The sequence below is a fragment of the Stegodyphus dumicola genome, chromosome 6 (assembly GCF_044657685.1).
Source record: "Stegodyphus dumicola isolate Sdum_Otavi_A_Nest chromosome 6, ASM4465768v1".
NCBI lineage: Eukaryota > Metazoa > Arthropoda > Arachnida > Araneae > Eresidae > Stegodyphus > Stegodyphus dumicola.
Genome location: NC_140773.1, coordinates 25,484,523 through 25,511,696, shown reverse-complemented (window position 1 = coordinate 25,511,696; position 27,174 = coordinate 25,484,523). Strand labels below are relative to the sequence as shown.

The 27,174-nt window shown below is 32.5% G+C and overlaps 1 protein-coding gene across 3 annotated transcripts in view; it reads right to left on the bottom strand.

The window, feature by feature from the left end:
- Positions 1-153: 153 nt before the first annotated feature.
- Positions 154-27,174, bottom strand: part of LOC118202807 (uncharacterized) — a 319,541-nt gene continuing 292,520 nt past the window's right edge. For all 3 annotated transcript variants that reach the window (XM_085818193.1, XM_085818191.1, XM_085818192.1), the window contains exons 4-5: positions 17,625-17,989; positions 154-2,876 (exon numbers count right to left, since the gene is read on the bottom strand). In XM_085818193.1, coding sequence (XP_085674319.1) covers positions 2,026-2,876; positions 17,625-17,989 — 1,216 coding nt within the window. In that variant the 3' untranslated portion in view covers positions 154-2,025. The remainder of the gene's footprint in view (positions 2,877-17,624; positions 17,990-27,174) is intronic.

Below are 27,174 nucleotides of genomic sequence, written 5' to 3'. Positions count from 1 at the left end.
TATGGATTTACAAAATTACTACCTACGTTTGTAGTAGAAAATATTAAGTGTACATTGTTCAGCTCATATGGGAAAAAAGCAGTTTTCTGAATGTTTTCATAAAACTAGTCAAATAACTGATACAAATCTAAGAAGTGAAGTACCACACAGTCATAAAGGAAACACTTTTTCATTTATTGATACATAAACAGAGTTTGTCATTGACAACAAGGAGATGGCAATTCCAAAAGGGAAAACAGAAATACGGGTAAGGGGGTTTCAGCAATTCGGGAGTCAATAAACCGCCATTTTTGTTATATCACTAGTCAATATCTCACATCCTTGGCGAAGAAATAAATTAAATTCCAGTTCCTGCTGGTGTTATCCTTTATATTTTATGTCCATAAAGCAGGCGAAAAAACAACATTTGTACACATATATTTATCTATCTTATGTCGACTATTTACAAGCTTTGGTTTATAAAAGCGCAGTTACATTGATAATGAACAAAAGTCCTATTAGGAAAAACATTTGGCTTTTTTCTTTTCCTCTGTTGAAATGAGAGTGCGTAATTTTTACGTTATTCCGTCCACGAAGAAGCAGCAACTTTTCCAGAGTTTCGTCCTTCATACATCAACTCAATGAATAGGCAAACTTTAGTGATTTTCGAAGCAAAAATTCATTCATATCACAGTCACTGATATTTAAGGAAATCATTCGTTCAAAATTAATACTTAAGTGCAAGTTTATAAGTAAATAAAATTGCTATTTTATATGCACTAAAAAGGATTTATTTAAGTTACTCTGCATTTCAATAAATTTTAAAACACACTCTCTAACATTCTTTATTCCTTAGCATTCACTTTTTTTTTTTTTTTTTCAGTTTTTCCGTCTTTGCAAGTGAAAAATATTTTCACTGTTAAAAGGTAATTACTTTTCCAAAGCATTCACAATCATCAGTGAATATGATATGAGAAGGCCTTTCAAGAACCGGAACTCAGTAATATTTTCTTCGTAATAATTCTCTAACAGAAATCAGGATAAAGAGAGAACTGATCTTTCGTATTTCTCTTCTTCAAGTGCTAGAGTATGGAACTTGTTAACTGAGCCTGCAAAGTTTATCAAGCTAGTTGTAAGGTCTATTATGCAGCTGATATCAACGCATATGTGATAAATCCGTAGTCCATCCACGTAAGTGTGTAAATTATAATACATTAATGAGGAACGTTGCTCGTTTTCTTATCGGGCTTATAATCCATTGGATCACCCGAATAGCATGAAAGACAGTGTTTTACTTGATTTTTCCAGAGCAATAACACGTTCCGCATCAAAAGCATACAAAAGAGTAAAAAATGATAGAAACTTTGCAGTTTTTGATAAATATTTATTGACAAAAATTGTGATAATTATTGAAAACTAAATTGTTTAAAATAGTATCCGCAAAGATGTTTCATTTTCTAACTTACAAGTACGAAATGTGAGGAAATGATAATAAATTTAATTTTGTTTATTGCATTTATAACCTGTATATACTATTTGCTATCCAAATCTAATAAAGAGAGGTTAAAAAGATATTTTTGTCACATGGACTTCCAAAGATTTTATTAGACGATATTTCTAGGAAAGTGATTAAAATTTTATTGCTCAATATTTTTTAGTAAGGTATAAGATAAAAAAAAAATTCCTTTGCCATTTTTAACGAAGCAGATTAAGAAATGTTTCACTTTGGAAATCTAAGGTTTTTCCAAGTAAGTATTAAAAACAAAGATTTAGCCTCAGGAAATTTCTAATAGCATTTGAGGTTACGATACTTAAAGTACTCTTTGTTGTGCAGTTAAGTAGCGAATAATATAGAAATGTCTAAGCATTTATCTATATAAATTTGGTCACATTTCCTCTCAAACACCTTTTTATTTTGTTCTCTCTAATTATATGCTCTGGGTGGTCAAGAATTCACTGCCTGGAGTGCTAACATGATTTTGTATCAGATCAATGCGACATCATGTCGTGTCTGAGAAGTCCCACTTGATTTTTAATTATAATACATTAGGAGATCACACGGCCTTGACTGGGACCGCTGTTGATGACACTGTTAGCGGTACTGCTGGCCATGGCCGCAATGGCGGCAGCCGAACCACTTGATGATGATGACCGCGATACTGATCCAGGATGTTGCTGCTGTTGGTCACTACCTGTAAGAAGAGGTCCTCCACTCATCTTCGTGGCTAAATTGAACACGGAGGGTGGGGGCGAGGACCCTGCCGCAGCAGCTGCCGCCACAACCGCTTTGTGTAAAGACAGTTCCCCTGCAGTAGCAGCGGTGGGAAAGGCGGCCGCAGCTGTCCTTAGCCTGTTGAGCGATGACACCGCCGACGATTCGGCAAGAGACGGAGTAGCCCCCGTAGGGGCCCCGCCAATAGGTGGGCAAGAGTACACTGCAGAAAGAGGGAACGTGCCCCCAACGCTGGTCACTACACTGAGATTGCCGAGCGTGCCGGCGTACCACGAAGCTGGTTTAGGATAGGGGCTGAGGTAGGCCGCCCTCTGCAAGGGACTTAGTCTCGAGGAAGCACCGGGAGGAAGGTTGGAGGAACTGGGCCCTTGCGTCGAAGTTGCTGTGTCCACTATCGACCATATTCGAGGCTTCTGTTGTTGGCTCTGAGGAGGCAGTTCTGTAGGCGCGGGGTGGGGCATCGAGGAATTTTGCGAGGATTCTTCAGAATCCTCAGACCCTAAAGAGGCGTCCGAAATAGGGCTAGGAACCCGGTGGGGTTTGAGAAGAGAACAGTTTTCCTTGTCCGAACTATTGGTAATAACATGGCCATCGGTACTAGTAGATGCACAAGATTTACAGTCGTCGTCCACATCCACAAAGTCCATCTTTCCATCATCAGATCCTTAAAAAGAAAACAAAATATTTGAAGCTTATTCATAAGCAACTTAAAAAAGTATTTTAGAAACAGTTATTCTGCATATAGTTATGATCCTTTTCCACAGATTCACAACCCTTTGCAACAAATGTATGTAAATATTACCTACATAATTTTATAATTATGATTAATATTTACTTAAAAATAAAGTTTTCCAATTTGAGCTCAGGAAACAAAACAGCTATAGTTATTGTAGGATTTTTGAAGCAAATAAAAAAGTTTTTAGAGTAATTAAAAAAATATTAATACAAATACCTACTATAAGCACTTAGAAAAGCATATTCCTGAAATTGTGTAGAACATTTTAAATTAATATAGCTTACTGCAAATTTTTATATTCATTAGTCAGGTTTTAGTTTTACATATTATATTTTGCGTTAAGAAAAACACAGTTTTTTTTTTTTTTTTTTTTTTTTTTTTTTTTTTTTTTCCTTCCAAATATACTTTATAAGAGGGAAAAAAAGCTTATGGTCAATTTCATCAAAAAAAAAAAAAAAAAAAAAAAAAAATTAAATGAGCATTAGTTTTTAGTAATTTCAATCACTGAAGATTTGAAACCATGGTAATGATAATGTAAATAAGGAAAGCAGTATGTGATAAACGAATTTACTACTGATAAAGGTAAGAGTGGTGAATTAAGAGAAATATTAAATACGCAGAAACAATCAAAAAAAATTTTGCTAATTGTTAATAAATTGTCTAATTACAGTCATTTGGAATAAATGTGTTAATAATACGAAATAAAAATAATCAACCAATTAAAATCTTCTTTTATACAAAATATTTTCTTTCTGACGAATAAGACAAAATTGAAAGGATTAATTATAACAGATATCCTGAGTAGAAAACAAATATAAATTAATAATAACTGTATATTTCTGACAATTATTCTTAAGTTTTACTTATTGTTAGATTTGAATTGAACTCTGTCCTATCCTTCATGGCTCATGTCACAATATTTGCTCAAGGCAGAGGCATGTGCCACAGTTTAAAAGAAGAAGGTTAATTATAACTGTAAGACTACTGGAGCTTACGCTACAATATCATTGCGTCTTAGAGTACTAAGTTGGTGAACAACTAAAGTTAATTTATTGTTGAACCATGGTAAATATTTTATGAATTTAAAGATGACTACCAGCTGTTTAATTTTGAATTTAGAATACCGTTATAAATTATTTGAATCTTAGCTACCAAGGCAAGTATCCTAATCTTTTACTATGGTATTTACGGTATGTCAACAGTTTTAGTTTACGTTATCATTTTAGTTGTAATCCAATAGCATAAGATAAATAAACATTTATTTACTTTAATTGGGCTTGTTTTTGCGTTAAATAGTTGCTATAGGTATTTAAATCCAGTTAAATAGTTGTTAAAGGTAGTTGTTACAGTTAAATAGCTATAAAAAAGATAACTCGTCAGTAAGTCAAGATAAATCTACGGTGATCAAGTTAAGATAACGCTGTCGAAAATTTTAAATTCAGTTTAAGTTCATTTCACCAGCGAAATTAAAAACTGATACTTGAAGACAATAACCTAAATGCAAAATAAGACTGAAGTAAAATATTTTTTAAAACGTTTGAACGATATAAATTCCTACAGTCTAAAAATAATGAGAAGATAAAATAATGATAAATAATGAAGATAAAATAATGATCTAAAAATAATGATAAATATTAAGTCTAAATATGAAAAGTTTCTTTATGTTTCAAATTAAACATAAACTGGCCTTTTAATGCAGTCTTCTCATTCATCAGACTGAAGAATCATATTTATTTTATGAAGTAGTAAAACGTGTTAGTATTAAAGTAATTATTATTATTTTTTTAGTTTATGAACTGCTGCCATTATAGTACATTATGTCTTTGCTGAAATCTGCCTTTGATGTATTTAGTTATTGTGGAATTCATGCTACATTTTAAAACTACTATGGTAGGAGTATCGAGAAAGCGATATCAGAAATAAAGAATATATATATGTGACAATTAGCCAGAAATTAATTAATTTCCATTCACTAGTATATTCAAAATTTTAACAGACGGTTTCACTCACAAAATTGTAACAGACGGTTTCATTCACATAAGAACTACACAGCATACGTTCTTCAAGCATTCCTAGTCACTCCCTCTCCTAGAAATTGCTTCACACAAGTTTCGCCGACTGAAATAATTCAAAGCCCCCGCTGCCGATAAGGAATTTCGGACACACAACCTTTTTGAGTAAACGCGAAGAGAACACTTTGCCCAGTTCCCACTAGAAAGAACGTAAGTTAATTAATGCTTTTCTGGCCTTTTATATCTTCATGTACATTCTCTTTTCTTATTATATATATTTTAAATTAAAATTTTTATTTTTTGTTTTGTTTTTGCAAAGATTGCATTATATTTCGTAATTTTCTAATGCTTATTTCAATTACTTTGAGTTCTATTTCATAATGCCAATTTCCAATGTTTAATTTTTTACAAACAGTTTTAAATTAAAAGGCATAAACACGAAGGTGTCGGGGGACAATCACTCAAGTAATTAATCAATTTTACTGCATAAATTGCTTTTCACTCAAAATTAAATTAGCGAAAATGCTTAATCAGAATGAGTTCCTTGGTGCTCTGTATTGGTTCTTGATTCCTTCAATTCACCGAAATATTTGGCCTAACTTAAATTGCCAGTTTGGCATCGCCTTATTACTTGAGTAAAGGACGAAACACCTTCGTATTTATTTCTTAATTATTGTTCATTGAACGGGAGTTGGTTTGTTCCCCTTGAAAAGTCAACTAATTTCCAATCAGTGGCAAGTTGATTATTTGCATTTAATTTAATTACTTGCTTTTAATTTATTTCTTTTTAAAATTTAAATTTTGTTATTCATGATTTAATTCAAGTTCCCGTTACGCATTTTTAGCAATTTACATTCAAGTTACTTTAAAACAGTTTTCGAAATTGAACTTACTAACTATGGATTCACTCTTTTAAGATAATTTTACTAAAATTAATCTTAGGAGATAATATAATCAATATTTCTTTTGTAAATATATATATTAAAGTATCTGGACATTAAAGTTCAAATGTATAATAGGCTAATCTTAAATGAGTAATGATTTATTTTATAAATCGCTACTGAACCTATATCATCCTCACGGCACGTTTACTTTTTAACGATCTCCTGCTACCGTTAGGAGTGACGTTACATTTCGTCACGCTCTTGCGAGTCACTCTATCGAGTTAACTCGCTCCGACAGCCCGGAGAATTATGAGGAACCTGCGTCAACGCTACCAGAAAGCAAGAGCAGACACTTTATAACTACAGTGTATGTGGTTTGCAGAGAAAGAGGGAAGCTGCCTCCACTTAAGCCCTCGTTTGATTCCAGGCCTTCGTGAATCCGCGTGGTCACGCTCTGTGGTCACCCATCTGCTGGACGAGGGTTTTGATCTCATTCGATATGGGGGGGAGGAGGCTTGCAGTGTGAGACCAGCCGTGTAATAGTCATTTGTGGTTTGATCCAATTGTCGAAGTGACTATCTCAAATAAAACAATTCCGTTGATTTGACGCCATTCTTAAACTTACTACTATAACATGAAAGCACTGAAATCAGCCAATGTTGCATCATTTTCAAAATTATGCACTTTCGCAATTTGTTAAAATTATTTTATTTGCCGATCTGTGTTAAGTTGTAATATTAGTTAATGGATGCAAAATAAATGAGCTATTAATGAAACTTGGTAAATTATAAAATTTGCGTGATCACCTCTTTCTTAATTGCTACACAAAATTCACCTATTTTTAGCTTATTCCAGGTAGTTTCAGATCATACATTAAGTCAAGTCAATTTCTTTTCAAAATTATTAACACAAAACAAAATAATTTAAAAGGAAAAAGTAAAGCTTTATGATTTATTATGATCATCCACAAATACGCTGTAGTTTTCAAACTCTTCAAGCAATCTTCAATTAATAAATTACTATAATTTGAAATAAAAAACTAAGATTTAACTAGTTAAAACTAATAATAAGTTTATCGAAAATGACAGTCACAGTGTCAACATAGTTTTCTTATTAATAATAAAAACAAAAAAAAAGAGAAACTCATTTTAATGTAAATAAAATAATGCCAAAATATTCCAAAGTGTATTACAAAATTCATCATGCTATCACAAAAAATTTTTAACGAAACAGTTTCTCAATTCAGCATATGTAATATTCAGCAGACCAACAATAAATTGTTCGCAGATTAATAACAATAAAGTGTTAGACAAGTCAGTAACCATATCGCAATAATTTGCCAAAAGAAGGAAAGAACAGTACAAAGAGAATCGCAAACTAGATAAACAATAGTCTTTAACATAATCTTCATCTGTCATGTCAAACATAAAGAATAGTTTATTATAATAATAAAGCGGAAAAGGTTCCGCTAATGCAAAATAATGTTATGGTTATTAAATTGTGGCAAAGCTCCCGAGGGCTTATCTCGCCTAAGGGGAGGGTTGCCTCCTTGAAAGACTTTCTGTGGTTAACTGGATCGTACGCACTCTACGCATGAAGAAAGTTATGAAAATCAAACATGCTCTCACTTGGGGTCGAATCCCAGGACGAACTATCAGCATTCAGCGGTTTTAGCCACTCGGCCACAGAGGGAGTCATGTAAAACAAAGAGTGAATTAAGAAGAAGCTCAGTTTGCGATAGTCTAGAAGTTTAAAATGTCTAACTTTAAATAAAGCCATAGAAATGTTTCGACAACTTTGAAGTTCCATATTAATTACAAGAAATTAAATACTATAATGCATCTCATTAGCTTTCAAAGAATGTCGTACACAAAAAGGCAAGTATTAAAAAAATATTTTAGAATAAGAGCTATCATAGAATAAGTTGAGTAAGAAGACATTTAGGAAGACCTGTAATAAATAGAATAGGTAAAACAACAGTTATTCAAGCTAAAATTGGAAAAAAGACAACTAGCAAGATATATTATTATAGAATAAGATGAGCAAAAAGAAAATTTAGGGGAAAAAAAAAAAAAGAAAGAAAGATCCATTCGAAGCAGATACATCTAACCTGATTTGTTTTTACTGCTCTAAAGAATATATTTATCCATCAGTGAGATTTATGCTAAGTAAATTGTTAAACTATGGGAACAGTAGCACTAATAAATAGTAATAATCCGTAAGAGTATTTTTTCATCATTATCATCTTGACATTCATTTAATCTTCTCAAATTAAATCTTTTCAGATCGCACAAAAATATCGTTCAAGTTATCAATGCAATCCAGAAAGAAAAATAAAAGTCATGAAAAATGAAAGGAAGAAATTCATTTTAAAAATATAAACACCGCACTAATAATATTTAATATTCATTGAAAACATCTGTTAAAATAACTCATATCGTCTTTACGCAAAGGGAAAATACCTAATTACTTCACCTTTTGTATAAGAAATACCGTATTCAACGTATGTTAACTTCTCGAGAATTGTATGAAATTAGAATTCCTGGTAACAGGAGAGACAAAAAGAAAATGTAATTACCCTATCAAATGTAGCGCAAATAATGTAAAAATATTCTTCGGTAGCTTTTAGCTATTCCATTAGGAAATTAGTCTTAAATTTTTCTGCACGAAAGCAAGTCTTTTGTTATGAAAAATGCAGATATTAGTGTAAATTTTTTAAAAAACAACATTGTACTACTGCAACATTGTATTTATACTTATATAAATTATTTTATTTTTATTTGAAAGTTCACAGCGACATCAATTTTAAGAAAAATTTTTTAAATATTTTCCTACGTAAACCTAATATTCTTTCAATTAATGTAGATGATATTGCTTTTTATGCTATTTTCCGTGACTGAGAAAAGACTAAGTATCTTGAATGTTTATAAATGTTAAGAGCAATTATCAAAGACAAGAAAACACGAATCAAGAGAATTAAATGTTTATTAAATATGGACGTGTTAATAATTTAATAAATAAATAATGCATTTTCAAAAACTTATTATTTGGGGACGATTTTGTGCCCCTTACCTGGTTTTTGCTGTCTTTATTTTTAATTAAATTTTAGTTACATTTTTAATTCAAGTATGGTTAATTTCATTAATCTGCAAATGTTACGTTATTAGAAAGTTAAATAGAACACGTATTATGCTATGTAAGGTGATGATGATATTATGAAAAAATGATGTACTAGGTATAACATCCTGCAGTTATGTTTAAATTACCCTTGTGGGCAAAGTACAATGTGCATGTTAATACAGAATGAGATTTCTTAAGAAGAATAAATTACTTGAAATAAGCTTCTTAAGTACAGAGTGTTTTGATGCATTGTTTTATTTTTATGAGAGTACGTATTAGGGAATTCAATTTCAGTAAAATGAAAAGCTATGCTTCCTTTATGCCGTATGTTATTTACATTACCATCACGTCCCAAGGAGTTACTTATTTTTTAATTTCTTAAACACGGTAGAGAAAAATGATAAATGACTTGAAAACTGAATTTGTTTAACAAAAATTTACACGCGAAAGAAATCAGTTATTTTACTACACAGCACTAAATCTATTCCTACTTCTTTTTATCGGATGTGTTTAACTTTATTACTCTACAAGTATTTTCAATTCATCTCAATTAATTTTAGAATTCTGTGCAATAATTTAAAAAATAAATTTCACGTTAACATTAAAAAAAAAAAAAAAAGACTTTGGAAAATCTGGAGAATCTGTTTAATACAAGATTTTTTTTGGGGGGGGGGAGGTAAAGAAAAGACGTTAATTAATTATTTAAAATACTTAAAAGATAATTTTAATTTTGAAAGATAATGTCATAATTTTTTTAGTTTAATATTTCAGCAAGTAAATTAACGTTTATTATTAAGTTTGACAAGAATTTACAGTTTTCAACCGCCTTACATCGTTCTCATTATTTCTACAACTGTTTTACCGTTTCGTTTTGCTGTCTTAGGCATTTCCCCTCTTCCCTGTATGCTTTTGCTTTAGAATTGTGTAAATGGATGATTCAATGCGAAAAATATAAGAAAACCTTAATTCATGCAAAGCATCACTTTTATTTAGACAGGCAATGCTCCAACCTGGCGAAGATGTTAATCATGATTACTCAATCCTTATTATTTTTAAACCGAAAATTAAACCTCAAGGGCCTGAAACGGGCTGAATATTTTTAGTTCGAAAGTGCTGTATTCATTTATACTGAAACTTATTTTGTACCTTTTATTTTAATATTTATTACGTTATTTTATTTAAAGGAGAAGTGCAAATTTTTCTTAATATACTTTTACAATACATCCAATTTTTGCAATATCAAACTAAAAAATTCTAAATTTAAAATAAAAATTCCCTCTTGAGTATTATAAATAATTTATAAACTTTTCTTTACAAAAAAAAAAAAAAAAAACCCTCATATGAAACATATTCTCCAAATTTTATCTAAAAACTCTTTTTGAAGTTTTTTTTTTTTTTTTTCTTTTTTTTTTTTTAATTATTGCACGAAATTCTAATATTACATGAGGTAAATTGAAAAATGCAAGTAGAGTAATTAAAATTCAAATGCATTCGATAAAAAGAAGTAGGAATATGTTTAGTTCTAGGAAATGAGCAGTAAAATAACTGATTTTATTTTCCGTATAAGTTTGAGCTTTTAAAAGGAAAGTTCTTAAGTTACAATAATAATAGTAATGAATAATAAGTGTAATACAAGTTTCTAATCAAACTGAAATTTTGAACAAATATTGTTTGTTGATTAAACTTAAATGAATTGGTGGTACATCCTATCGCATTAAGAAAAAAATAAATCATTTAAAAACAATGCTGAAAAATCCTTGAAGTAATCATGATTTACACTCATGTCCATAAATTAAGGATAATTCGGAGTCACGCGGAAATCGAACTCTAAAATAAATATATCACCTGTAAAATCACTACACACATCTTCAACAATCATATACAAATTTCAGGAAGTAACCAGATGACAGCGATGGTACGTCACAATGATGAGACTGTAAGAGAGTGATATACAAGGAATACAGGCAAAGAAGTAAAATTGTTCGCAGACACTTTATAAGCATTTCAGTGCAATAACGGAATAGTTATGACACAAAGGACGCATTTGGATGTTTTTTTACGCGGTAGAATTATCGGCCGTCTGGAATGTGGGCGTACCCAACTGGAAATATCAGACGAACTTGGAATTGCCCAGAGTGTCATCTCCGGGCTTTGGCAACGATTCCAAGATGATGGTAATGTGAGTAGACGTTACAGCACAGGTCGCCCCAGAGTTACAACGCAGAATGAGGACCGGTATTTGGCAGTTACTGCCAAAAGAAACAGGCGAAGCACAGCCTCAGACCTGTCTCGTCAGCTCTGTTCAGCCACTGGTACGACAATTTCAAGGCAGACCGTGTACAGACGCTTAGCGAATGCCTTCAATCGGAGGATATCACCTGTATGGACTGGCCAGCATTCTCACCGGACTTGAATCCAGTAGAACACGTGTGGGACATGCTTGGCCGACGAGTTGCAGCCCGTCAACCTCCTCCTACATGTCTACCGGAATTTCGGAGAGCATTGCTTTTTGAGTCTGTAATATCCCCCAAGATCAGATGGATAATTTGAAACTCAGCATCCTAGGCGTTGTACGGACTGTATTGCATCATCTGGGAGACATACAATGTATTAACAATCATACCAACCATGTAATACTGGTTTTTTGTAATTTTTTTTTTTTTTTTTTTTTTTTTTTTTTTTTTTTTTTGTAATTTGTTCCAGGGAGAAAAAATCGCTATTTTTTTAATAATATCAAACATATAGCATCTTTTTTTGCTCTTTACCTTTTGCTTAATAAATAAGCTTTACAAATAAATCAAATTTATTTTGCTTCTAACTCTTCCTTTGCCTGATTTTGCATTATCCTTAATTTATGGACATGAGTGTAGTTATTCATGATGGTTATAAATAGCATCATTCCCATCGTCACTATTATACTTATTTGCTCAAATGTCTCTTCAAGTAAAAATTATAAAGGGCAATTTCAGAATGTAGGTAATTGATTTTTGCTGAAAGGTTAATTTTCTTTAACATTAAGTACTATTTAAAATAAAATCAATGATTAATCAATGAACATAATAATATAAAGAACTTACATTTGATAAATTTATGTTTTCTAACTTTCTATATGCCAATTATAATTAAAATTTAAGTAACGCTTTCTTTTTTTTAAATATGTGTTTTTTAATATATGTTAAATATATGTAAACATTTATTGATTAAAGTATTTTAGAATCCAAACTTTCTTGTCGGAATGACGCATAATATAAAAGTATACGCGCTGTAGAGAAAGTGTGACATTACTACAAAACTATGAAAATCTTCTTTTTAAAGATATTCTGCTTGGAAAATGCATTTTACAGTGTAGGAAAGAGCACATGAAAAGCAAAATGACCCAATAAAAGTGCATCATAAATGTTCTCCAAATATCCTTCAAACACAATGTTATAAAGTAGATAACCTGTGTGTTAAGTAAAGTGCATATATCTTCAATTTTTTTAGTTTTCAGAGGTGATGTTTTTCCTTAAATTTAACTATACGTTGTTTCATCATTAAAATTTTAATCACTCAGGAAATTAAATTTTAAAACTATACAGAGATTATATAAAATAAATACAGAGATTATAAAAAATAAATCGATCTTGTTTGAAAATATATTTATTTTTATCTGTTGAAAAGGAGAAAAAAAAGCTGCCATAACGACAATCGCGTTAAAGAATCTAGTAGCGAAACATCACTAAAATGTCAAAAAATGCCATTCGCTAGATTTTGATGGCTTTGCCATGAAACCAGTTTTGTCAGGTTATAGTGCCTATGATTTTGTTTGCAGGCAACTTTGTTACTGGTTCTTTGGATCGAAGCGATAGTTTCAGCTACAGTATTACTTTTAGTGAGAGGGAAAAAGAAGAAAAAATATGAAGTCAACCTTTCAAAAATTGATTTTTGTTACTCGAGCAAAAAGTTTTTAGTTTGAAAAAAAAAAAAAAAAAAAAAATTACAGCTTTACAGTTGATTATGCTGACCGGCTGAAATATTAACAACGTATTACGGGGATTATTAAAACAATTATGGGAAGTTTCACTTTGCTTTCCTGTTTAATGACGTACGCTGGTTTTCAAAAGTTAAGCAACAAATGGAAATCTGATGATAATTCAAAAAGCATGTAAGCAAATTGGACAAAACTTGATAATAATATTCATTATACCGCTGTAGCTTAAAAACATAAGAATTTACAGAATATTTACATTTTGGGATATCAACGGGAACAAAAAAAAATTAAATTTAAAAAAAAAATTTAGTAGCGAGTATAGTCACTGTGAATAGCAATAGAGTCCTAAAGCCAGTCTCGTGCTGTTTAAGATGTTATCAATCAGCTGAATGTGTAGCTATACTTATTAATCACATAAAAGTGTTCTAAGCTTTGGGAAGAAAGTTGGAGGCTAGAAATACAGCTCCAGATAGTGTAATACACTTGCTCAATGGGATTAAGATCAGTAGAGAGTGCTGGCCATTCTATTTGGACCCCAATATCTTCTTCAAGATATCGGTGCACGAGGCGAGCAGTGCGAGGTGAGCATTATCTGCTTGCAAAATGAAGGTATCGCTAGTTGTAGCAGAGTACGAACAAACAGCAGGATTTAGTATGTCGCCCCTCTTAGTTCTGAGAGTTCCATGTTAGCAGCACATACATCCTCTGCACCGCCTAAAGATACTCCTCCCTATAAAAGAACATTACCTCTTCCAAAGGTATCCCTTTTCCGTATGCTATATAGGATGATATTGAGTGTTTTCTTCTCTCCATATGTAAGCATGTCGAGAATCACTCTGTAAAGAAAAGCGACAAGAAAACAGACTTGTACTTATTTTCAGTCTAGTTTACATGACTACGTGCTTAATTCAAACGTTCCCTTCAGCGGCAAGAGGTAAGCAAAACGCACAATGCCAGTCGCCTAACATACAGATTTCTTTCAGGTAGCCTTCTGCGTACTATTGTGGCTGATACTGTCCTTCCTGCAGCAGAAGTGAAGGTGGATCTAGGCAGAGATGGAATTGCGGGCCTGTTTCGACATGTACTATGTCGCAAACACTGCTCATCTGCAGAAGTGGTAACTCTTGGCCTACCTTCGGGTGGCCTTCGAAAGTTTGAGCCAGGAGTTAAAAATTGGTTCCACAGCCACAGGCAGGCCTTACCCTGAACGGCCGACATTTAACCATTTTGCAACGTCGGCCTATCGTTGTCCAGCTTCTAACCCCCCCTATAGTTCTACAATGCAATTCTGCTGGCAAATGCAGTCTCATTTTCCTTTTTACACTTTTGGCTATCTTTAAACTTTTTTTATATACTTTCGTTCGTTGAATAACGATTCCCTTCTAAACAGCTGGTTTTAAGCTACATCATAGTTGCATAAAGTGATGGCAGCCTCGCTTTCTTTTGAAGCTTGATTTTATATGTAACATATCCAAATTTCAAGAATGCTGAACTACTTTTAAGCAATTAGTCGCGATTTTTTTGCTTTTGCTTAATTTTTGGAAATCACTGTATTAATGTTCTCCATCTACAAATTTCTCTAGAGGTTTACGAAAGTAAAAGCAGTTAAGCGTAGAAACTCTAGAAATATCACCACCATCTGTCTATTTTTTCTTCGTTCCTTAAATGGAATTAAATAACTCAGTTCTACTAAATACTGGCATACGAACTGATCTTTAATGTCAAATAACTTTTATATTTTCTATTTTACTATCATTGATGAAAACAGTTCAAAGCTTTTAATTCCTAACGTAATATTATTCCAAGTATATGAAAGAAAAATTATTCATCATTCAAATTAAATTTAATTACTTAATTTAAGTAATGAACATAAGGGCTAACTGTTTGAGTTTCATTTTACTTTTCATCAAAGGGCCCCAGGGGATTAAATTTAAATCTGCGTGTAAGCAAATAAGGTGAGAGCAAATGCGATTTTAAGGTAGAAAAGGAAAAGAATATTGTGCATTATTTTAACCGCACGTACTATAGTTGCAATATTTTTCTTTTTTGAGAAATTGGTTTTGTAAATTATTTTAATGAATCATAATGTTTATCACGCGCAGAGTTGGTATTTATACTTTTTTCAAACTTTTCAGAGACTTGAATGTGACTGAATATTACTTAGAACTTCTAGCATTTCCCGCTATTGTCGATGATTTAAAAATTTCTTTTATATTATTTTATTTTAATCTTACTTTGCGATCAGACTGTTTATATTATTTGTCATAATTTCTGCATATAGATATTGTTTTATATGATTTGTATTCACTCCTATTGCTGCTTAGCAAAATGCTTTGCTACCGATGACATCGTTTATAATTTATAAGATGAAAGGTCTATTTATTTAAGTCTCCTATTAATATATTAAATCTATATAAGATAAAATTCTACTATTGATCCATAGTAATGCGCATTGCGTCAGGAAAAGTCCCTGTATTTTATGCTAATAAAGCATGAAAATTATTACTTGTGAGGTATAACAATTAGTTTTTGTCAAATAAATAATGAGCAGTTTGATATAAGATGTAAAGCACAATTTTGAGAGGAAAAATAAACCTTACTTAATATAAAAAAGAGAGAGAGAAGTGCATGAAAATGTTAATATTTTTTTTTTTATTTATATTATAAGATAAAGCTTTGAACTTTATCTGCATTTCTTTCAGACTTTACTTACTTATTTTACAGTCAATTATTTTTTCAGGCGTTAAAAAAAAAAAAAAAACTTCAGAACTTGCTTGAATAAATATCTAACAAATTGCTTTGAATAAAATGGTAAAGTCTCTCGAAATGCTTTAATTCACTATTAATCATAAAACAAACAGTATTTAAGACTACATTCTTCTGCAGGGATGTAACATTATTTCATTTGACTAAAACACAAACGAAATCGTCATGGAAAAATGTTAAGATACTCCCAAACTTTGTGATTTGAGGATTTAATTTGCTGCTTCTAATCGTAATTTAGTCTCCCAATTTCAACTCTAAACTCTCCGCAGCCTCTTTCGAAAGCAAACATATCTTTATTTCACGGATTTCTCTCCCCTGTTTGAGGAAATATTCCTGAATACTCTTCCCAAATGCTCTCCTTTAAAAATTATAACAAGCTAAATGGGAAAACCGGTACTCGTAGACGTCCTACTAGAAGAGTTGTCGGCGCGAAGAGAGAGAATTGACTATTCAATAAAGTCAATAGTCTTTTAGGTGGCTCCTGGTGAAGGGGGGAATTGGGGCTCGTTATAATCTCCTCGGCAGCGCATTCAAATAGCTCACGGCCTAATCCTATGCACGCTGCCTCTGGGAATCCATTTCACCCTAGCGACTGTCTCCACCACAACCAATCGGTGCTCCGGAGAGACAGCCCTCCCTGGTTCAGAAAGGGAGGGAAATATCGTAGCCACATTGGGAAAGGGTCACGTGACGCACCAGCCTCCCCGCCTCAGGTCGTCCCTCCTCCTCCGCATCCTCTCTGAAACGCATGTCGCCATCTTTGGTTGCTTACTTCAGCAAGTGATATGCAACATCATCCACTAACATTCAGAAACCCAGACACTATTATAGATTCTCACGACCATAATACATGTCTACGCTTAATGTCAGGTCTTGGAAAACTACGAGCTGCCAAAAACATTTATTTAAAAATAATTTTATGAGCAAGAAAAATTTCGATAATCAATTTTAGATAAAATATTTTTTCAAAGTTTCCGTTAACTTTTCATCTTGTTTAACAGTAGCAATTTTAGATGCATTGGTTAAAAGCCAGGCTTGTAATCCAGATGAATAAATCACTACTTTGTCAAAAATTTGCACTTAGTTTCCTTCATCAGATGATTATCATCCTTTCTCAAACAATGGTCAGAAACTAACTCTGTTTCTATGGTTTCCGACTGCAGTTAATACGAAATAGCGACTGAATACTGTTTGGGATCGTTCTTGGTCTTCACTTTTAGCTAGTCAAAAAGTAATTCATCTTTCCCTTAAACAGTTATATGACTAAGACAAAAGTGGGTATTGATTTTAGAATATTTCTTCCTCAATCCTTTGACTCTTTATTTCATTTAGATGTTAAATTTATGTTTCAAATATGTTTCTTGATTAAACTGGAGTTTCAAATATGACAGTTAAAAATTTGGGACAGTTTTGATAAATCTTTGTCAAAATTTTATTCAACTTTTTCTTAATATATTTTGCAGCAGGATTTAATCAACGCAATATATTGTTCTGAAAATAGAGATTACAATAATTCATTCAAATTCTTTTATATCCTGTTTAGAATAGCTTAGTGCTACAAATACTGCTATTACTTTTATTGATTAAATTTTAAATGGAGTACACCCGGCCAGAAGACCAGCATACCTAATAGAAGAATCATATCTTCAATAGCAAAGCATTTTTCTTTACTGATAAAACCGTTTAAATAACATAAAATAGTTATTTAAAAAAAATACGTTTTATTCTATTATGTGACATTAGAAAAAGATTACAGATCTTTTGTTGCTTAAACGTAAGAAAAGCGGTGGAAAACTTAATTAAAAGTTTAACTGAAAATATGAATTGGTCTGCATATTACAACCTATAAGTTAAGATCGATCTTCTGAAAGAGAGAAAAAGTAGTTTCAAGCAGTTTTAAAAACACTGTCTGCTGATTAATTACCTGTTCCTTGCCGCGTGTGATGATGATCATCTCTTCGTCGGTCCCCTTCAGATTCTTTGTCCACCCTTTTGCTGTCTGAGTCTTTGATCCTCTGGTCCGTTTCGTCTCTGTCGTCAAGATCGTCATCCTCGCATCTGTTTCTTGGCGACCACGTCATTTTGTTCTCTTTTTTCAGCCTCCGTCGAGCGTTAGCAAACCAGGTGGACACTTGGGTGAGGGTCATCTTTGTGATAATGGCCAGCATGATCTTCTCTCCTTTCGTTGGGTAAGGATTCTTGCGATGTTCGTTCAGCCACGCCTTCAAGGTGCTCGTCGTCTCTCGCGTTGCATTTTTACGTCGAGCCCCATTCAGATCAACACCGTATCTATTTGAGGGAAAAAAGTACATTAAAAAAAAAAAAAAAAGAAATGTAAATTTTCTTTATGCTAATTAATTAATTAAATAGTTATTTTATGTTTTGAATCTTTACTGTCACATCCGTTTTCCCGCCAGAATCGGATCCCTAATCAAAAGCAGTCTGATGAATCTACGCAAACATCCATTGTTTTAAAAGGCATTTTCTCGCTCTTTTTCACATGCCTTCGTAGTGTAATGGGAAGCATACACGACACGTATTCGAAAGGTTCAGAGTTCGAGTCCCGGTGAGGGCAATGCACTTATTTCACGTCTCCTGTTTAAAAAATATTCTAATGACTCTACATTGGAGCTGGAACTAAAAATGTGACGAATTGTGATTCGCCGCCACCAGGATTTGACGACTAGGTACCCTATTCCCCAACCACTCTTTAGAAAGGGAAGTATATAAGGTACTTTCTCCCTCCTTCCCGGATGCCTTCGTGGTGCAATTGAAAGCATACTCGACAGGTGCAGGATTCGAGTCTCGGTTAGCGGAATTGCACATTTTTTACGTTTTCTGATTAAAAAATAATAATAATAATAATAATAATAATAATAATAATAATAATAATAATAATCTGAAATGTTTCAGATTTTAAATTACGTCCAAAGGGGCGTTTTTTAACATTTTGTGTGTTACCTTTCTTTATTAAATATCATGTTCCTCGCACTTAAACCATAAGATCCAGCGCAACAGCAATATCGCAAAATAGTTTTAAAACGAGCATATCTTTAGAATTTCCGATACAGAGACTCACGCGCTGGAGATAAAATTGTTTTTTCTGCACAACGTTGCATTGCTCGCTTTGAAATCCTTGAGTTTGTTAATCAAAAATTCGTCAAAGTTTTAAAGAATAGGAAATCGATCATAAAACAAATTTCAAATTTCAAATTTGGTCTTCCACATGCTCATATTCGTTGGAGGATTACGTTATTCAAAATTCGATGACTCTATGTACCGTTATTTTATGACAATGTGAGAAATATACATACATTTACGCAGATTTTCATTATTTAATTTCTTCAAATATAATGCAGGACTCTAACATTTTGTGGCAACAGTTTGAAAAGTGAACCGACATTTATCCGTCCGACGCAAAATGCCAAAACGAAACTAATAGTCCTTCGGGATTCAAATCCCTTTGGACTGAAAAAAAACTAATGACTCTACATTTAAGATATTCAGCATTTTAAAGGTTATTTATTATATTATAATAATATAATAATATTACATTATAATAAATAAGTAAGTTCCCTTGCCTAAGTCTGAAGTCAACTCATTTACTTTACCTGTTATTCCTGTGCATTGTGCATTATTGTATACTGAAGCTTATATCAGTCAACATAATATCAATGGCCGCCCAGACGGCAAAGTGGTTAGTGACACTTACTGCCTCACCGAAGGACCCGGGTTCAAATCCCGTAGGAGGCATGGATGTAATTCTCCCGTCCCTTCCTAGCAGGCAACGGTGCCCCACCTATTAGGCACCTCCATAATAAAGATACTACATCTTCCGGCCTTAGTACTGGTCAACGCCTTTATAAATGGCTAGAGGTTGCCATTGGCGGGAAAAATTATCAACGAAAAACTGCGGAAATCTATTGCAGTTTTCTAGTTAGAGACTGGTGTTTCTCATTAGATAAATTAAAAACGCTATTCGGCTCATAGGTATGTATCATATATCTCTGACTTATTCAGCAAAAATACATCTGAGAAAAGCTTTGAGATAAACTGGTTGATTAATATGTTTTCCCCTCCTTCCTTTCCCTACCAATCTGACCTCTTGGCGGCAAGCTTCGTTGTGCTTGCATGCAGTTAAAAACGCTGCAATTTATATCAGCGTGGTATTTTTGTGACTGCTAAATAACATTAATCATGCAAAAGGTGCAGCTTTTAGAATAAAAAAGTAACTATTTTCCTTTCCCTAAATGCTGAATTAATCGCAGACATCGATCAAGTCCGTGTCAGCACACACACACACACACACAATGCGCTTGCCGTTTGTAATCGATCCGGACACACACATACGCGACAAAGCTTTCTGAAACAGATATCGAAAGCTCAAATGATTGCCTTACAGTGCATTCATATTTTACAGTGTGGGGTCGAAGGGGCAATTACTGACGAAATTGAACGCCTAATAACGCGGGGTTCGGAACTCGGTACCACGCATATCCTATGCACACGCGTCCAGCGCGCGCGAGTGTTATTTCTAGCTTGGTGTGGTTGCATGATCAAACCCGTATTAATAATTTCATATTATTACGTGGAAATTATGGAGCGTGTCAAAAATTATAACATGTTTAGAAAATTACCCTGATTTTAGGCTTAACTGCTAAAATTGAAAATTTAAATTTTACAGGACTTTTCTTTTCCTTATAAATTTTAAATGCTTTCCATTCAGGCACCTCCATTCCAGAAAATTTTTGCCAGAAAATTTTTTCTGGCATAAATCTTTTACAAGCAGTTTTATAGTTGATATATAAAATATTCAGAGGCCATTTTTTATGCTCTTTAAAATAACATCAATTAACATGAAAATAATTTTTTATAAACTCTCTTATGAAACTCATCGAAAATAACACGCCAGTGCTTCATATACGTCGACGAAATATGAGATCTTTTAACTTATAGTACATTGAGTAACACAATCATTCTCTGAAGTAATACAGCATTGCTAAGACGTGTTTTTGCGTGTGTTTACTAAATGGATTTTCCAGAAGCTTACAAAGAGAATTCAGATTTTCAAATAAATCATTTTCTGATTTCATTTTGTTTTTCAAAAACATAATTTTTATTAATTTCTAGACGTGGACCTATTTAATCTACCTAGCCAATGTATTCGGATTTATTTATGTATACCTCAGTCCCCCCCCTTTACCAAATTGATGCACATTTGATATAATGTAGAGTTTCTGAATTTTTAAACAGCGAGATGACAGATCTCATACATCACAATTTTAGACTTTTTTAGAATTAGTAACTAGCTACTTGGTAATCGTTATTCATTTTTTGTGATATATCATTTTTTCTATACCAGAAACATTTCGAAATCGGTCTAAATTAAGGCCTTCTGAGATTACAGCTTTATTTTCTTTGGCGAAAGTCCACACTGTTCGATACTCAGATAATGTTCAGCTTCAAATCCATAAGCTATTTTTTCTTTGTTCGTTTGATTTTATATTTATATGAAGAACCCGACATAGAGATATCATTAAATAAATGATTAATGAACTGTGTAATACATATGCAGTATATAATAATTCATTACGTGTGTTAATTACTTTAGTAATTTTTATTTTAATATGTTATGAAAATATCCATATGTAATTACGCGTTTCAGTAATTTTTTTCTTTGGTAATTGTGTAATTATGTTCTGTAATAATTTTACTTTAGTAATTGTGTAATTCTGTTCTTTGATAATTTTGCTTTAGTAATTTTTACTTCACTAATTGCGTAATTATGTTCTTAAGCAATTTTACTTTAGTAATTTTGAAATTATTTTCTTCATTAATTTTATACTTTATTTATTTTACTGAAATGCAAAATAACTTAGTACAAAATTACTAAAAAATACTTTACTTGTTAAAGTGCAAAATTACAAAATTATGTATTATTCAATTTAGTAATTCATTATGCAAAACAGATATTTTACACAAAATTATTATTTTCACCCCTTTTATTATTCATAATTACTTGCTAATATGACAGCAAATAACCATGAATAATCACTTAACTAAGCAAATAACCACTTTACTAAGTATCTACTGAAGTTTTATGAATGAACTATCATATTAAGAAATTTCCTAAATTTGGTCCGAACTCAGAAATATAAATTTTTCTGAAATATGTTTGCGTTTTGCATAGCTTTCAACACTGAATAAAAGTATATTGAACAACGCGTACATAATCCTTAATTTATTAATTCACTGTTTTAAGCCATATTTGTGCAATCTAAATATGTCTAATTCATTATGCAAAGTTTATCCTCCTTCAGATTGAAGGAAAACCGTAACATCTTCTACCTGTTTAAAATAATCTGGCAGATATTTCTTTTCTCAATAAAAAAACAGACGGAATTAACAAAGGTAATGGTATTGGACACATTTGTTTCAGAAACAGAAAGAGCATGATGCGCTATTTGCTTTTTTAACTACTGTAATAATGGCTTTGATGTTGCAATATTCTAATTATAGTAATGTTATGTTATGAAAATATAATCCAAGTCCAGAAAAATTTCTACACAAGATCTTTTGTCACTGCATGGTTACATTACATAACCAGAGCGTTCGCCAGACTTATTTCGTCCACCGGGCACATCTGAAAATCGAAATCGTCAGATGTAACATCACAGCACTGAGGAATTCAGTTACAGTAATACATCAGAAAGTAATACGGATAAGAAACTCGCGAGGTGAAGAGATAACTGCTTCAGTATGATGTATGGCATAAAAGCAAGCATTTGGGAAAGTCCTTTTAAAAATAAAATCGTACTTTCTGGCAATAGAACGCAACACTCACATCATGTCAATTACTTCTGTTAATGTCGCTTCTGTTACCGCTTATCACCCTTGTTGTGTTTGTTACTTTCATTTCATATCGGCCAGCTTTTAACACCAGCTGTATTTCTCTTGGCTGTTTATGTCCATTGCATTTCTCCTTGACTGACTAATCCTCGTACTGGTGATATGCTTGAAGCACTAAACAATTACAGTTACAAACTGCACCTACAGAAAGTAAGAGTTTTCTGATTCCGTGTTAGGCAATAGTTGCGTGTGCGCGACACGTGCAAACTGTATTGCTCTGCGGTTGCGTTAGCACGAGAATGTGCATGCGACAGATTTTACAATTGTAATAATTACTTACACCTATATTGTCTGACGCACGAGTCTTTGAAGTAGTATGGCTTTTGTATACTAGACGCCAACAAATCGAAAAGAAAAAGAACTAATCCGTGATTGCAACGCGCGTGTGGCTACAGAATTTTCAGTTTTTGTTTAAAGGTTATGACACCTGGACTTTTGAGTCATGATAAATAAATGCATTGAGATAGCCAGGTGCAAAAGGGATGGCAAACTTATTTTTGCTATTGTTGCTTGCCAAAAATTTGCTCACGAACAAAACGATATAAAGCAGTCCATAAAGCATTGCAAATGCTAGAAAGTGCGAAAATTGCAAGCTATACTACTAACATTTCTAGATCATGGACATTTCTTTATTCCGCAGTGAGGTTAATATAGATTTTACAGCATGTATATATAATGTCAGGAAGGGAACTGATATTACGCTTTTATGATTTCTTTATAAAAACGACTGGATGTAATGAAGAAGGTTAGTATAGAATTAGCATATAAATTATTAAATGACTTAAAAATGCAGTTTATTTTCACAAAAGAAACACTTTACTGTACTTTAAACAAATGTACTCACACAGCTCTTCTCAGTATGATAGATTACAATTAGTAGTTACCCCTTTAAACTACTAAGAACGTTGAACAGAACGCAATGCAAGGCTCACATAAAGAGCGAAGCTCGCACGGAGATCTATCTCTGAACTAAAATCTGAGAAGTTTTGCTCTCTCCGATCTTACATAGTTTTTCCCTGGCCCCCGAGAAATTTAAATAGTTTCCCTTTCTCGAAATTACTTAAGGAGACTCATACACCTTAAAACCCATAAGATCTTCGAATAGGTGACTGTTGCAAGAATTGGGATAACTTATTTATTTTAAAAGCAATTACTTCCAACTTTTGACAGCTGACTACATAATATAGCTGCTTTCTGAAATAGTCATCATAAAGTTTGTGTTGCCACAAATATTTTTATAATTTAATCCGCTTTGTGACAACATTTTTCGTCACGGTTCTAGCTTGCGCGCATTGTTTAAAATATTCTGTTGCATAATTTAATTCCATATTTAATATATAGCATTTATAACATTTGGAAACTACTGTGAACCTAAAATTCTAAAATTTTCATGTTAAAATTTTATTTTATTTGGAGTTGTGTTTATAAAATGTATTTTCTTAAAAAAATTTGTAATGTTTTCGTCCATAAAATTTTTCTATATTAAAATATTTATCAGATTTTTGGTTCAGTTAAAAAATAGTGCCCATATAAAGAATTCCATCGAATTTCATGTATGTACCATTAGCGATTTCTAAAATATCATGCGCGCAAGGTGGAAACATGGCGAAATATTTTGTCACAAAGAGAATTAAATTACAAAAATATTTGTGGCAACACAAACTTTCTGGTTACTAGTTTCCAAAGCAGCTATATTATGTAGTCAGCTGTAAAAGGTTGGAAGTAATTGCTTTTAAAATAAATAAAACAACAGTCACATATTCGAAGGTCATGAGGGGTTTAAGGTGTATGAGCCCCTTTAAAGGCATATTGTGTTGCAGTTGCATTTAAGGGCCAGATACTATTACAGTTAAATATATGGATCAATTACATTTATTAAATTACAATACCAACTGCAGATTAATGCAGGGACCAGACCAACGTGTCACCAAATGGTTGCCAAAACCATACCGAGCTTGCCGATATCCCTCCAATTTAACTATTTTTTTAATAGATAGTTATTTACGACAATGTTTAATATTCTCTCCGTTGTAATCTTATTTTTCCGGCAGAGCTTCGCATTTCCGAGTCATTTCATGTCACATTACACAAGAGATACTCTTATTTTACATATAATTTCACTAAAATTAATTACATGTGTACAAAATTCATAACAGTATTTATTAATTAATTACAAAAACAGACATGAGGACTAACTGCCAAAAATGAGGAATGTCTCTGTGGAGAAATTTTGGAGAGAAAGTAGCTATATTCATATCACACAAGCAGTAAGCTATAAAAAAATCTTTATATCCAGCCTCTTCAACTTACGAGAATTGAATTCGGAAACAAACGATCGGATCGGTGTTTTCGCGACCTTATGGCATGATGAGCTAATGGCATGATGAATTAATGTTACGATTCTTCCTTTCTGTTTATACTAAATTGAATGTTATTACATTTTTCAAGCTTTGTTACTGTCAAGAAAATTTTCTTGACTATCAAGCTTATCACTATATAGAAAGTTTTCTTGACTATCACAGCTTATCACTATCAAGAAAATTTTCTTGAAAATCAAATTAGATTCTTCCCAAGCACGTAGGAAATCTTTCATCTTATGTCTTTTCATCTTATGATCTTTTCATCTTATGACTGTCAATAATGAATTCGATAGTATTTTTTTATCAGATAATGTATTTGTATTCTTACAAATTAACAACATTTATGTCTTAACCTGCAACTATAAAAGTGACTACTAATGGGAATCTCTTTCAGAACAATGAAAAATGCATAATTTCAGTATTAATTTTTACCATGTATCATACTAATTATAATAGCTTTTGCAGGTATTTAGAGTGGGAAAAATCCGTGTAGTAACTATTAAAATGAAGAAAATACGTTGTGTTAAAAAATTACAAAAATGATTGTTTTATTTTTCTGTTGTTTTCATCCACATAAGTTAATAGCGTATATATGTTATGTGTGTACTTATATACCTACGCAAGCCTTATATATCGCATTCTTCGAAAAAAAAACAGCGAGTATAGAATGAAAAATATATTCACTACATGAATGAAAGTTGCAAGGGCAGGTAGTAGATTCGTGCTTTAGAAAGAAACAATGAAACCAACTCTTAAAAGAAATTCGAGATTTTAGGTCAAAAAAGAGACCAGCAAGGTGATCATCAAGCTCTTAATTGCAAAAGAAAATAAGATTTCTATTAATCCCTTTATTTGGAAGACTTCATATAACTAAAGTCTATTTTGTGCTTCTTTAAAAAAATTTTCTTTTGATGGATGGCACAGATTTGACAGCATTTCAAAATTCAGAAAAATGTAACAAGAGCATGAGAAAGGATGTACACACCTGGCTTCTTCGAAAACATCCACAAGTTACGTAAAGAAACCAAGAGATATACAGCGTTAAACGAAATACGGTACAAGAGTTTAAACGCCGATAAAAATGTGTTTTCAAGTAACTCCCCACTTTTGTGAATTCAGTCTTTAAATTATATAGGCGTTTTGTATGCATTTGATAAAGGTAGGTTCAATTTGATGACAAGAATGTTTGGACCATCTTCTTGGCGTTGCAGACTAGAAAATCCTTCTCGTAAATCTCAGTTTTTACATGATTATCCAGGTAAAAGCTAAGTTATTTTATGCCCATTTTCCGTGGGAATCCTCTCACCTTACTGCCATCAGTAGTTACTTCGCGACAAATCTAAATTCTTAAAACTGGTGATCAAGGTACACTCATGAAGATCATAGGCAACAATAGCTTCATGTGAACAGTTTGTTTATTGACTTCAGTGAGATCCTATGTGTTGCAATTACACACCAGTGGCAATATGTATGCAATCGATATTAGAACAAGTTTTTCAAGTGGAATCTTTTTTACTGCAGGCACTCAGTCTTAACACCCACTTAGAAATTATTCATAATATGTTTCTCATATTATATTAACATCTGTAATGTGCAAAGAAACATGCGTAATAGTTACTCTATGCTTTCAAATCTTTATTTGCTTAATTTTAGTTTGTATTTGAACTCCAGATACTAAGACTGAACCTAATTAACTACTGCCCTACAGAAGTATTCTCTTCTTCTTTTTTTAATACTTCCGCGTCCAGAAAACTTTTACAACATAGTTATACAAAAAAAAAAAAAAGATACAAGAAATTCAGTAAAAGATATTGTATTTGTAAAATTTTATTTTTCGTCTTCCTTTTATGACCATACAATATTTTACATCATTTCCAAACAAGCGATCGCTTTTCACGAGTAATAACTACTAAAGGAAAAAAAAAAAATATGCGCCCCACCAAAAAAACTTTAATAAAAAAATAAGAGGTATTTCATCGCGGTAATTGGATCGAAGAGGGGGAGAGAAGAGGGATAAATATGGGGGTAGTTGTGGAAGGGAGTGGAGGATGGTAGCTCAGAATCAAAAGGAGAAATGAGCTGGGTTCCAGATCTCATGATCCTCCATTCCTCGACGAAGATAGGGAAATATGCAAACCGAAGTGAACGGCTCAAGTAACTGGAAGAGAAAAAGCAATGACAGAGACCCCTTTACCGGAGTTACAA